Source organism: Thermobia domestica, chromosome 9 (assembly GCF_964235325.1).
Source record: "Thermobia domestica chromosome 9, izTheDome1.hap1.1, whole genome shotgun sequence".
NCBI classification, from domain to species: Eukaryota; Metazoa; Arthropoda; class Insecta; order Zygentoma; family Lepismatidae; genus Thermobia; species Thermobia domestica.
In genome coordinates this window covers 140,637,855-140,651,046 of record NC_137462.1, presented here as the reverse complement: position 1 = coordinate 140,651,046, position 13,192 = coordinate 140,637,855, and the positions used below count along the sequence as shown (strand labels likewise).

The window sequence follows — 13,192 nt, the reverse complement described above, 5'->3', positions numbered from 1 at the left end:
GTATCATGAGGGACGTCATAGAGGGTATGGTGGCGGGAAAGAGAGGCAGAGGGCGAAGAGACTACAATTAATGGATGATATAAAAACAGAAAGATCATACGTGAAGACAAAGAGGTTAGCGGAGGACCGTGGAGCATGGAAGCTTCTCAGCTGCTGCAAGTGACCTGCCAGTAAGGGCAGAATACCTATGATGATATATATATATATAGCAACACTCTATTATGTGTTATGCATCATAGTAATGTGTTTTTTCTCTTTCCTGCTTTTGTATTTTAATGTTTTATTTCTCTTTCTTAGGAGTTGCAAGCAAAGAACGATGCTGCAAATGCAAAACTACGACAAATGGTGAAAGATCAACAAGAAGCTGAAAAGAAGAAAGTTCAGAGCCAAGAAATTCAGGCCGAGTTAGAAAAGCAGACTGTTCAGATAGCTCAGAAACAGGAAGATGTTATGGCTGATCTGGCTCAAGTGGAACCCGCTGTGATAGAAGCCCAACAAGGTATGTCGTTGGTATTCAGTTGAAGATACTCTTTCAGTCGCATCTTACTTTCAGTAGTAGCAGAAAGATTGACTTCTAATTTGAAAAATAACAGTACGTAAGATGAGTTTGATGTATTCAGGTTGTTCATCCTATTCTCTGAGCGTTTCGCTTTCATCTGGATTATGTTGTTAGAGTGCAATAAAAGGCTGTTTTATTTTCTCATTTTATTTCGTCCATAAACAAACGAAAGCAGATTGAGCCTTTGGGGCGTAAAATTCATATTAATTTATCCTTTAAAAATACTTAATTTTCTCGTTATATTAATCTGGTAATGTAAAAGGGTGAGTTTTTTTTTTTTTTTTTTAAATATATTAAAGTAATATCATAATACAGTACTAAAATAATAGGTGCAGAATAATTCATTACTACTAGTTGTAGTTCGTAATTTTGAACACTAAAATTAGTGAGAGATAAATGAATCGACTTCTTTTTCTGCTATTGTTATGATTATCACCAATTTATTATAATTTAATGCTATAAAAATAGAATCTTCCATTAACTTTATTTACAGAAATAGATGAATTAATAAAGTAATTCTACTCCTTGTTTCTAAACATAAGTAAATAATAGTAAATATTTAACTATAAAGCATTGTATTGAACACTCTTCGGTATATCTTCTGTTTTTGAGGTAGGTATGGGAAGATAACTTAGGTCTTTTTTTCGTTTAATTGTAATCGTGATCACGTGTATGTGTCTTTAAAATTAAATATCATTTGACAAAATGAAATACTTATTGCCAAATCTTTACTTCTACTCTTAGAATAATTTCATTGCATTAATATTCATTTAAAAAATACATTTTAAGGTAATACAGTGTGTTTATATAAATTAATTTTGTATTTAGCTGTGAAGTCCATCAAAAGGCAACATTTAGTGGAAGTAAGAGCAATGGCTAATCCTCCAGCAGTTGTGAAACTTGCTTTAGAATCGATCTGCCTGTTACTTGGAGAAAACACCACTGACTGGAAGGCTATTCGCTCTGTTATCATCAGGGAAAATTTTATAAACACCATTGTCAACTTCAATACAGAAGAAATGACGTAAGATTATTTGTTGTGATTAGATGATTTCGGCACATTTAACCAGACTTAAGTAGTTCATTTTGCTCTTGTATTTTCGCACATACAAAAGCTGTCTATCGCAGCAAGTATTTTGACACAAACAAGATGTCAGTAACTGCAGCAATTCATGATAACTGATAACTAGCATATATAGGGTACCACTGACAGTCGAATTCAAATTGTTAGTTGTTTTTGTGGATGTACATGATTCGGTTTACGCTGGGGAGAGTTTTTGTTAGTCAAATGACAATCGTTGGATGTGAAAATAAATATACAAGTTGATTTTAGTTCATATGAAGAGACCGAAACTATATTATGTATTCAGTTGCAGACCACTAGAAGGTCCGAAAGTGTAGAGACAACCAAATAAAATGGAACGATATAGAAAAGATTAATGTGAAATGAAAGCTATGGTTGTGGTGTGAAAGAGGAGGAGATATGGCTAGAGAGAGAGAGAGAGAATTTCAGAGACCATATAAGTTGGGATTCATAGGGTGTTGTGTTATTTTCCGGTGGTGCTGTTAGAAAGACATCAGGGTAATTATTTTTGCTCCGTTTAGTCATAACGACGTTATGTCCAATTTTCGTTTCTTCATGACACAACTACTATGTATTTTTACAAAAATTGCACGATCACAAGATATGTTCACTGTGGCAGTCCTGTTCGATGAACTCTCTGGATATCAACACAGTCTCAGTGTGCCAGCCCCATTTTAGCTTATTTAAGTTGCAAGAGAACAAACAATCATGATTATTATGAGTTCTTCCTGCAGGTCTACTGGCTACTTGCTCACTTTGGTGCACATGGTCCCGCTACTGGCTACTTGCTCACTTTGGTGCACATGGTCCCGGTTTCGATTTCCGGTGGGAGAGTATTGAACGCATTGCAGTAATTCGGATTTTACATTAAACTGTAGGTCCGAGTTTCATAAGCCTCGGAGCTGAAAAGAGACTCGGAACTTCAACAAAGTGGTAGAAAGGGACGCTGAACTTAACAATCATCATTATCATGGTTATCGCTTTCAGTTGATCACGAGTTCGTTACGATTAAAGATAAAGCAAAAAATTACAACGTTAGTGTCTTCGTGAGCCTACCGAAAAATAGTATCACACCCGTTTAAAGAATTGTTACCATGTTTTTGCCTCTTCCTCTATGATACTAAGGACTATAATTTCATATTTTATACGTAGTTTCATTTTCATTTGGGTATGTCCACGTTTTGAACCATACTGTTTATTTCCTTTCTATTGCTCACTACAGTTGAAGTTTGTTCTGGCGCTCATACCATGAATTCATAATACATGTATAGCAAGATCACAGCCTATTAAGTGTTGGAAGACATGTTTTTTTTTTTTTCTCCGAAAGATAATAACGTTTTTGGATTCATGTTCTACTCGAGAAATTAAGTAAATTATTAAAATTGTTAGCAATGAACATTTTTCATTGATAGTAGAATAAAGGGCGCTGCACATTGGGTACTGGTCGGAGAAGGCCAAAGGATTGGGTGGAGGAGGTCAAGCCTCATGATTTTTAAAATTTGGAACATACAGGTGATTGTGTAGTCAGCACCACTCCGGTAGCCTCTACCCGCCAGATATACATTTTACAAAGATTGAGTGAACCTCTAAGCTACATTGGAATGAGGGTACAACGAGAACTTCCAGCCCGCACCGGTGATAAATTCCGGTTGATATACACTTTATCGACTACACAACTGCTGCTCAACACTTTAATATAATTTACTTAATTCTGCTTAATTGTGCCATTTTAGTTAATTGTACAACTTCTTTAAAAACAAAGTATACATGTGCGTTTAGAGTTGATTTTTGCTTTTTTTTTTTTTTTAATGGATAGCCGTGAAATCAATCAAAAAACAACATCTGGTGGAAGTAAGATCCATGGCAAATCCACCTGCTATAGTCAAAGTGGCCCTTGAATCTATCTGCCTCCTCCTTGGTGAGAATGCCAGTGACTGGAAAGCAATTCGAGCTGTGGTGATGAGGGACAACTTTATCAATACAATTGTTAATTTTTGTACTGAGGATATTACGTAAGCATGTACCCCTACCTTTTTCCTGCTTTATTTTGCAATTGATTTTTTTATTTACATATTAAATGTTTCTGCACTGTTATGAAGTAGTAATAGATACTTAGTAGTGTTAGTAGATACGCAGTAGAAATATTTTCCTATTTGTGTGTTCTTTATAAACTAATGCTCAACTGGATTTGGATTTGTGAATAATTTCAATAAGTTATCAACTCTATTTAAAGTAAATCATTTGAGCTGTAACCCAAAGCAGTAATATTGTATATGATATAGCATATATTAAAAAGACAGTTGGTAAATTGTGTGGTTTATTAGACGTAGATAAAATCGTCTTACACAGCATCACGTTGCGATTTTAGTATGTTTCCATTCTAATTTAGACCATTATAATTACTAACACTGTTTTGCATCGGATGAAATTTGAAGTGATTTGTTCTTTCATTCGCTACAGCTTTTAAGTCGCATTAACTTCAGAGTAACTATACTGTAACTATTTTCTCGCTCGTGTGGTAGTGTACAAAAAGACGTATTCTATGTTAATGAGTCATTTTGTATTAGAGGTGCACAGACTTCGAGAAAATGGTGGGGAAATAAAAGTTGTTTATCTATAATGGTAATCGTTAAAAAAAATAAATTAGAGATTTCAACGAGTTTACACATTTCATAGCATCTTACATTCCGAAAGTGATTTTTTTTATGTCCGTTCGTCTATCCCGCGATATATGTACACTCGCTTAGAGACACACTATTCAGCATACCCGAAGCATATTTTAAATTAATTTTTTTTAGAAGATCCTCCATGGGTGATTTTTGAATTTCCTCTCAATTTCCAGCGGAAATTCATGTTCGGATTCCACGTTAAGTTGTAGGCACATGTCTCACATAGCCTCATGGGTACCCTAAACCCTATTGAGTATATATATTTTTTTTCACTTAAAAAAAGTTATTGGAAGGTGAACATGAAAATGCGAATTCCTCGACAACGCCTATAACAATCTAGTTTTGTTTCATAAAGTAGTATTTTGCTAACAATCCTATAATATTGTGAGTTACGTTTCTAGGACTATCCAGTAGTAGTTGGTTCTTGAGATAGTTTCTCTTCTGGCAGTTTTTTAAAAAACTTTTCACGTGATCTTGTTCATACTTCATAAATAAATAACACAATTGTAACTGCAGTATGACAATATTTAAAAGATGGGGGCGACAAAGTTTAGTGGAATGCACCGTACTTACTAGTTTGTGTGATTAAAGGAGTACCAGCGTGTTATATATATAATATGTAAGTTTTTGAGAATTCAAGGAAATTATTTATCCATAAGAAAGACAGGGGTAAATCCTGTTGAGTTTTCTAGTTTGAACTAGATTTTATAGTACCGTAATCATTATACTTCGTTCGTTCCATGAAATTATCATTTATAAAAGTATAAACTATATCTTCAATTAATCACATGTTTTGGGAGCAAAAGTTACATTTTATTTGAAACTGTAGACTAAACCAGTACGCACATCGCATTTACAGATGCCGTTGGAATTTAAGGAGGAAGATATTCCGTGATTTAAAGAACTTTTGCTGAAAGTGATGTTCAGGACAGCAATGTAACCCGTGCTAAATTTACAACATAATCCAAAATGAGATATTTCATTTAGGGGAAACTCGTAGAAAATTGTTTCACGAACTGGGAACGTGATGTTAGCGTATTTTTATACTACATCAAAATTATGGCTTTAGCCCTGGATCGAACCTAGGACGTAACAAGTATTGTATGTTGTAAAGACATTTTCTTAATCATAGAATCTACAGCAGGAAAAAAAAGGAAGGTAAAAGTGTAATAATGAAAGTTAGAAGAAAGAAATAAAGGTAGGATATTGATTTTTAGTATCAGGTTATCATAAAATAAGTATCTCGGGAGATGTAACCACTTGACAGAATGCAACCAAACCTGGTAGGAGTACATTTGGGAACATGCAGAAGCGATTGGTGTAGAAAACAAAATGAGTTCCAATTTTCGCCACCAGAGGTAATTGTGGCGTTGTACAACACCAAGTAAGTGCAGCGTGGAAGAAAAACAACACTAGGGATGTTAAATGATAAGAAAGGCTGTAATTACCCTTCCTGTTTATCTCGTGGCATCGATTACTAATGTTATTAATACCCCCATGATCAGTGCCGGATTTACGGGGAAGGGGCATTTTGAACTGAAGCGTTTCTTTAAAATTTTTGGAAATCTTACAAAAACGAAGTCAAAAGTTAGTAGTCTCTAAAATGCAAGCTTCCTCCAAAATTTCAGGAAAAGATTAGTGTCAAATATCGCCTCCAGGGACTATTGTGTTTCTATTCAGTGTTAAGTACGGTGAGTGTGGTATGGAAGACAAATGATATTGATATTCAATGAAAGAAAGGCCGTAATTATGCCCCCGTGTGACATGTGGCATTGATTCGTACTCAGGGCCATTGTGGCTCAGTGGTAAAGCGTTCACCTCTGGTGCATGGGGTCCCTGGTTCGATCGCAGCTCGCGCCAAGTGAACTTTGTGGTGGACAAACACTGTGTGCGTGGGTCTTCTTCTCACGTTTTCTCCCACTTTCTTCATTCTACTATTTCATTCATTTCTCATCATCACAGTCTCCTTTAGCCTAACCGGCATAAGCGTGGGATGTAAAACTCATAAAGATCTCATTTCATTTTTGATTTGTACTCCTATTAATAACCCCGTGGTGTACCGGTGTGTTATGAGCGATGGTGATGATGTGGAGGTCCTTGAGCAAGGAAAATGCATGGTGACTAGTGCCGTATGAGATGATGATGGCGTTCTAAAGACGGGACCTACAGGGTAACGTGGGATCCGACTCACGTGTGTCTTTACCGGAAATCGAACCCGGAATCCCGTGAACACATCGCAAAGAGAGTGGGAAGAATAAAGAAGCAAAGATCGGATCACCATCAATTCACTTCGGCATTCAAACCCGTATCACTGAAACACATGCAGGCGTGAGTAAGCGCCTGGAGAGCATCTCATCATTTAGCATCACAAGTGTCGTTTTTCTTCCACACTGCACTTACATGGCGTTGTATAGCGCCACAATTACCTCTGGTGTCGAAAATTGGAACTCATTTTGTTTTCTACACCAATCGCTTCTGCATGTTCCCAAATATGCTCCTACCAAGTTTGGTTGCATTCTGTCAAGTGGTTACGTCTCTTAGAGTTCTCTGAACAGCGATACTTATTTTATGATAACCTGGTATTTATTATAAAAGTGAATTATTATGTCTAGTACCAAACTAATTTACATTGAAGCACGCTTGTTTGACTAATCTGAATGGAAAAAAACCTAGCGATTCCTCCTATGCTGTTTACTTTGGATTGATGCGCCTTTGGTTGGAAAATTTTGCCAGAAATCCATATATGTTTCCTGGTCTTAGCAGTCAGTTTACGTTGAGGATACAGTTGTACCTACTGTTGTTCTGCAAATCAGACCCACCTACCATTGTTCAGCAAGTAAGATTAGTAAGGTTCATATGTACATACATGAATGGTTTGCATGTGTCCTGCTTGTCTCCCTATTTCTAATTTTTCTATTAAAGGAAAAGAACCATGACTATCGTTTTCTGTTTGTTGTTCCTAAAGTAAATTTTCCAATTTATTTTTCAAAACTCAATGGTGAGAATTTTTCTTAAACTTAGTTCCAAGCCGTTCCTGCTCGTAGTGAAGGTACTAAGAAACCTATGTATATTTTAAAACAATCAAACTTTTTGTTTTTCATATTTATAAATGCGTATGTTTTATTTAATTCAAATAGCTAAACATGCATGTATCTGTTACACCCTTTCGTCCAAGTTCTGATAAAGTTGTCCGCTGTTGATTAGTACTAATTGTGAGAGTGGCCTTATTCTAATTAACTTCATCCAATTGATGAAATGAGCTAAAACAAAATTGCTTCGCCTGGTAGTATGCTAAATTAGTTTCAACAGCTGGTGTTCTTACATGGTTAACATAAATAGGTGCTTGCGTTTTAAGTTGGTGTTTTTAGATACCCAATAGTTAAATTATAAAATTGGATTTCGTTAATATTAAAGAAGTTATGTTAAGGTAATTTGAAAAGTTACGATAAAGTTGTTTCTTTTTTCTGTTCATTTTTCCTCCTCTATAGGAGAAATATAATTCAAGAAAGAAATATTGTATCTCATATTTAGTGGAATTTGTTGAAGTAAATTTGCAAATTTTAAATAATGATTAAAGTGAGAAAAGGGAAACTATGTCGAGCTTAAGATAATGTAAGAAAGATTGTGTTAACTTTCTGAATAAAGTTTCTTTGTGTATTCAAAAATGAGCAGAGCTACAAACGCGGTTTCACAGAATAGAATTTACATGAATATCTTATAAATAAAGGCACTCGAGCTTTTGGTGTGAAAATTTGCTCTGAAAACGTCTGTTTTCTGCTAAGTATTAAAAAGCACATTAGAATATGTACGTATGGAATGAATAAAGATAGTGCCAGATATTAGAATTAATAGAATTTTTTCATAATTTTTGACAGATAAAAAGTAGTTTCGTTAGGACTCATTAATTAAAATTCAGTGAATTATCTGTTTACATGTAGCCTCAAGCTTCTGCCACTATAGACGAAGTACTAATATACTAAATATATTATTATTTTGCAATGAATAGAATTCTATTACCAGTATTGACATTACAGTCAAATCTGATAGTCCATGCCAATATTAGATACCGAACTTTATTAAGGGTTATGCAGTGCTTGAGCCAAATGTGCTACTCGTTCCGACGTTAACTAGTAGGTCCGCATCTCATAGAATCTCGCTCCTGAAAAGAACGTTAAAATCGAATCCACTATCCACTTAGTTTATTTTTGTATTTAAATATTGCTTATAACTTTCTGTGCGTTAATTTATGTCATTTTCCACACGTATATATTTTAAATTTATCATGATGTTAACAAGGAGGCAGTAACTTAAGGTTATAATACAAGAATAATGTTAGCTGGATATATATATTTTAAGTGAATCATATTAGTATAATATTCTTTGTTGTGATTTTTCTCTCAGTTATTTTCGTTATGTATGCGTTTCGTGTGATTTCATTTAGTGTTTATAATCTGCTTCCAGGTTACATTTGAAAATTTACAATTGGAGCATATTTGTATGTAAGTATTGTATGATTTGGTTATTTAAATGTATTGTGAATACTTTGCAGCGATGACGTGAGAGACAAAATGAGAACCCGGTACCTCAGTAATCCAGAATACAACTTCGAAAAAGTCAATCGTGCTAGTTTAGCATGTGGACCCATGGTGAAGTGGGCTGTGGCACAGGTACGTTTTTGTTGTTTCTCTCTCCCTCAAAATTTGTAGTTTAAGATGTTAGTTGAGAACTTGATACTGCCCGTTATATTGTATTCATATTTAATACTTACAGATTAAGTCTGTGATTGGTTGAAAACTAAAACTTCGTTTTCTGTTAGTTTGTTTGAATGTTTGAAGAAGACTAATTAAATCTGTTTCACATCATTTAGCTATTGAACCCGTACAGTAGAAAGATCGCAGTCTTGTTTTTTTACCTTGTTGTTCACTCACCCAACTTTGAAAGATCATATTTTGACAGTTATACGGGGAAATTATAATACTTCAGTTCTAAATAAAGATCTTAATTGCTCAAAGAAGATCCATATTTGCTTAATTTAATTCCGACTGTAGGTAAGCGTACAATACAAGGCTTCTCAAAAAGAGGTGGATCGCCACTTAAAAACAAACAAATAAATAAATAAAATAATAAGACTACAGAAGTTATATAAAGAAACAGTGTTAAAAAAAAAAGTTGTTACTGAAAATAGTTAATTTGTTTAGCTAATCATATTTGTTCCGAAATGAATATTTATTGTTTGTTCCGTCATAAGTGAAATTTCGTAACATTAGTGTAATGTTCCAGATCTAGTTTCAATATTGAACTTCAAAAGAAATTTCGAGAAACCACGGATCACAAAACATATAATTGTGGCTGTCTCGTGACTGCATTTACAAAACTTGCCACTTAAAAAAAAATATTGTCTTCCTTTTATCCCAGCAATTCGAATTAACATCGAGTTCGTATCAGAAACTATACGTAACACACGCATCTTTTTAATGAAGTTGCATTTGAATAGCGCACAGTGTTTTTCTTTGTTTTGGTCATCAAAATAGAACCAAATGTTAGTTTTAAAAAATGTAAGGTATGTTTTATTGTACAACGAAAATAGAGTGTCTTTATCCTTCAAATCAATGTTCCGTCACTTATAGACAATTTGTACTATAAAAAGAAAACTTACTCGAAGATGATGATCATTATATTATTATTATTATTATTATTATTATTAATTTATTTATTTGTTTATTTATTTATTTATTTATTTATTTTACAATTTGTCTACATCACGTTCAACTAAAAATTGCAATTTTATCTTGTTTCCTAGATTAACTACGCAGACATGCTGAAGCGAGTGGAGCCTCTTCGTGATGAATTACACTCATTGAAAGTTCAAGCTGATGAAAACAAAAACAAGGGTGAAGAAGTAAAAGACCTAATTGCTCAGTTAGAACACAGTATTGCTGCGTACAAAGAGGAATATGCACAATTGATTTCTCAAGCTCAAGCCATTAAGACTGATTTGGAAAACGTTCAAGCAAAGGTATAGTGATACTTATTTTTAATACATATAATTTGATGCATTATTCGTTCATTAAATTTTGTTAAGCTTTATAGAGTAATGTTCTTGGATAAAATCCTTTAGTCTAGCGTTTCCCAAACTGATCGGCAGACCATAAATGATTCTCGCGGTATGACCTTAAATTGAACGTCCTCTTAAATTGAACGTCAAAAATAGACTGACAAAATAAAATTCAAGTCCATTATGTATCACACACTATAGTTGAGAATTTTCAAAGGTATAGATTATACAATTTAATAAGGTAGCAACAGTGGCGCATTCAGGATATGAGCAAGGAACAAGGGCGCCGATTTCTCTGTAAATTTGGGGGGGCCTCAGATGCAGAAGGCATATATGAGGATTTTTAAGACAAATTGCGTTCAAATTATGTTAAATATTGTATATTCATAAATACAATGCGGGGACCCACATGAGCTATGGGGGCCCGGCCCCCTGGGATCGGCGCCCTTGACAAGAGAGGGGCGAAACCATAGTTTGCAGCTTTATCCAGTGTAAAGCAGGATTGAAGCCCATTTTATCCAGTGTATACCTGAGCGTCAAGGGAAGCTATAGCCCCCCCTAGATCCGCCCCTGGGTAGCAATTATACAAATTCTAATAGATAATAAATGTAGTATTATAAAATATTCTTTAATAGTTTTCACATATACCAATATAATATTGATGGAATGTTAATTAATGCTAATTTAAAATTATAAGTACACTCTAACATTGGTGTAACTTAAATGTATAAAAACATGATACATTTCCTTTTGAAAGGTGCTTGTAAGAGTATTGTGATCCATAGAACATTCTGACCACTAAAAATGATCCTCGCTTGAAAGAAATTTGCGAAACGCTGCTTTAATCAATACGGAGAAAAAGTATTTCATAAAGAGAATTGTGGAATTCCTATAATTGAAAATAAAATGCTGTTTTCTTCTTCATATTATTATAGCAGCAGCAGTTTCCCTCAATATGTTACAGCATTAATGTGAAGATTCTTCTCTTATTGTAGGTTGATAGGTCCATTGCATTGCTGAAATCTTTAGGAATTGAAAGAGAAAGATGGGAAGCAACGAGTGAAACATTCCGTTCTCAGATGTCTACAATTATCGGAGACGTTCTGCTTTCATCTGCCTTCCTGGCCTATGCAGGATACTTTGATCAACATGTAAGTTCAGGTTGAAATGGTTGTTGAATGGTTCGCACTTTTTTTTCTGACCTATTAAGTTGTAGATAAATTACTGCAATGAATAATTTGTATTATTATTAAATCTAACTTACTATAATTAATAGTTGGTATTATTATTAAATCTACAGCTTGTATATAGCAGGTCTTTTACCCCTTGTAGAATGTCCAGAATGCTCACTTCAGACCTCAAAGAACGTTTAGGACTGACTAAAAATTTTAGGTTTTGGGGATAATGTAACTTTCAGTGACTGTATTGCCACTTTTATTCGTGAGATTGGCATAATTAACGAGCTCTAAATTTATTCTTTGTTTTTAAATTTTCCCTGTTATGTGTTACATTTTTGAGTTTTTCTTGGTATATAATTTATAGTTAGCGACCTCTCTCAATTTTTTTATAGTTACTTTTATTTTGAATTTTTAAGGTAAAGCATGTATCGGCAATTAGTCTTATCGTAACGCGGGGACATATAGCCTGACTGTAGACGTTTCTATTAAATTATAATAAATCAATACTAATCGTTTTAAATTATTATTGGCTTGTATATTTGATTGGCCGTAACTCATTCTGGACTATAACGCTAGGTGGTCTACTGGCTTTTATTTATTTATTTAAGTGTAATACTTCAATCGTTAGGAATTATTTAGATTGCATAGGATAATTGCATTTCAACAGTTCATTAAAAAATCAAATAGTTTTCAAAATATTAAAAGGAAATATTTATCTGATCGTTTCAGTACCGCCAAAACCTCTTCGCAACATGGTGCCATCACTTGCAACAAGCTGGATTACAATTCCGAGCAGACATTGCTCGAACAGAGTACCTTTCAAATCCAGATGAGAGATTGCGTTGGCAAGCGAATGCTTTGCCTACAGACGACCTTTGTACTGAAAATGCCATAATGCTGAAGGTATGCATGCTACGAATATACTCTACTTAACAAAAGCATTCCAGTTATTATTATTTTATAACAGTTTTAAATTAATGATAACAATTTAGAGAAACTTGAGTTTGTGCTGATCATTGTTTTCGTTATTCTTCATTCCGTCTATCCTGATATGCAGTCGAAATAAGCTTCCTTGTTTTTCTTTTTCTCTTTTTTTCTCAAGAGGAGAGAAAAATAAGTTATTAATCCGGTTAAATTAGTAAAGTACAATATCATAGCTTAAAATATAAATCGTCAACCCATCGCATTCGCATTTGATGTCATTAAAAGGATATTCGTAATTATTCTTAGCCACCATCAATCTCCACTATAACCACCACAATTGAATTTTCGTCTTAAATAATAGTAGAATACCGTGATGGGCACCGTTCATTTCAATTAAGCAGAATAATGTACTGTGTATTCATTGCTGTATTTAATGGAAACTGTTCCTGTTTAATTACCCAGACAGAAAATGCAGGTGGTTTACAGGCGCCTCTGAAACATGCATAAACAGGCATATTTTTATAGGCGTCTGTACATGCGCCTGAAAATGGAACACTTTTAAACGCATGAGACAGGAATGGATTTTTTTTCACGATCATAGCATGTTCATTTCACGGAAACAGGTAGTTTTCATGTTGATAGGGTTGCAACATTGCAACGTGAAAAATGCGTGTAAACATGTAGAGAGTGGAAAGACATGTACGTAACAGGCATATTCCATGT

The 13,192-nt window shown here is 34.2% G+C and overlaps 1 protein-coding gene across 4 annotated transcripts in view; it reads left to right on the top strand.

Annotated features, from left to right (window-relative positions):
* Window positions 1–13,192, top strand: part of Dhc64C (dynein heavy chain, cytoplasmic) — a 213,896-nt gene that overhangs the window by 149,240 nt on the left and 51,464 nt on the right. For 2 of the 4 annotated variants that reach the window (XM_081771898.1, XM_081771895.1), the window contains 6 exons: window positions 298–499; window positions 3,460–3,655; window positions 8,862–8,979; window positions 10,113–10,328; window positions 11,363–11,518; window positions 12,275–12,448. In XM_081771898.1, the coding sequence (XP_081628024.1) occupies window positions 298–499; window positions 3,460–3,655; window positions 8,862–8,979; window positions 10,113–10,328; window positions 11,363–11,518; window positions 12,275–12,448 (1,062 nt within the window). Of the gene's footprint in view, window positions 1–297; window positions 500–1,387; window positions 1,584–3,459; window positions 3,656–8,861; window positions 8,980–10,112; window positions 10,329–11,362; window positions 11,519–12,274; window positions 12,449–13,192 lie in introns of all 4 variants that reach the window. The other 2 variants (XM_081771899.1, XM_081771897.1) reach the window with 1 other exon arrangement.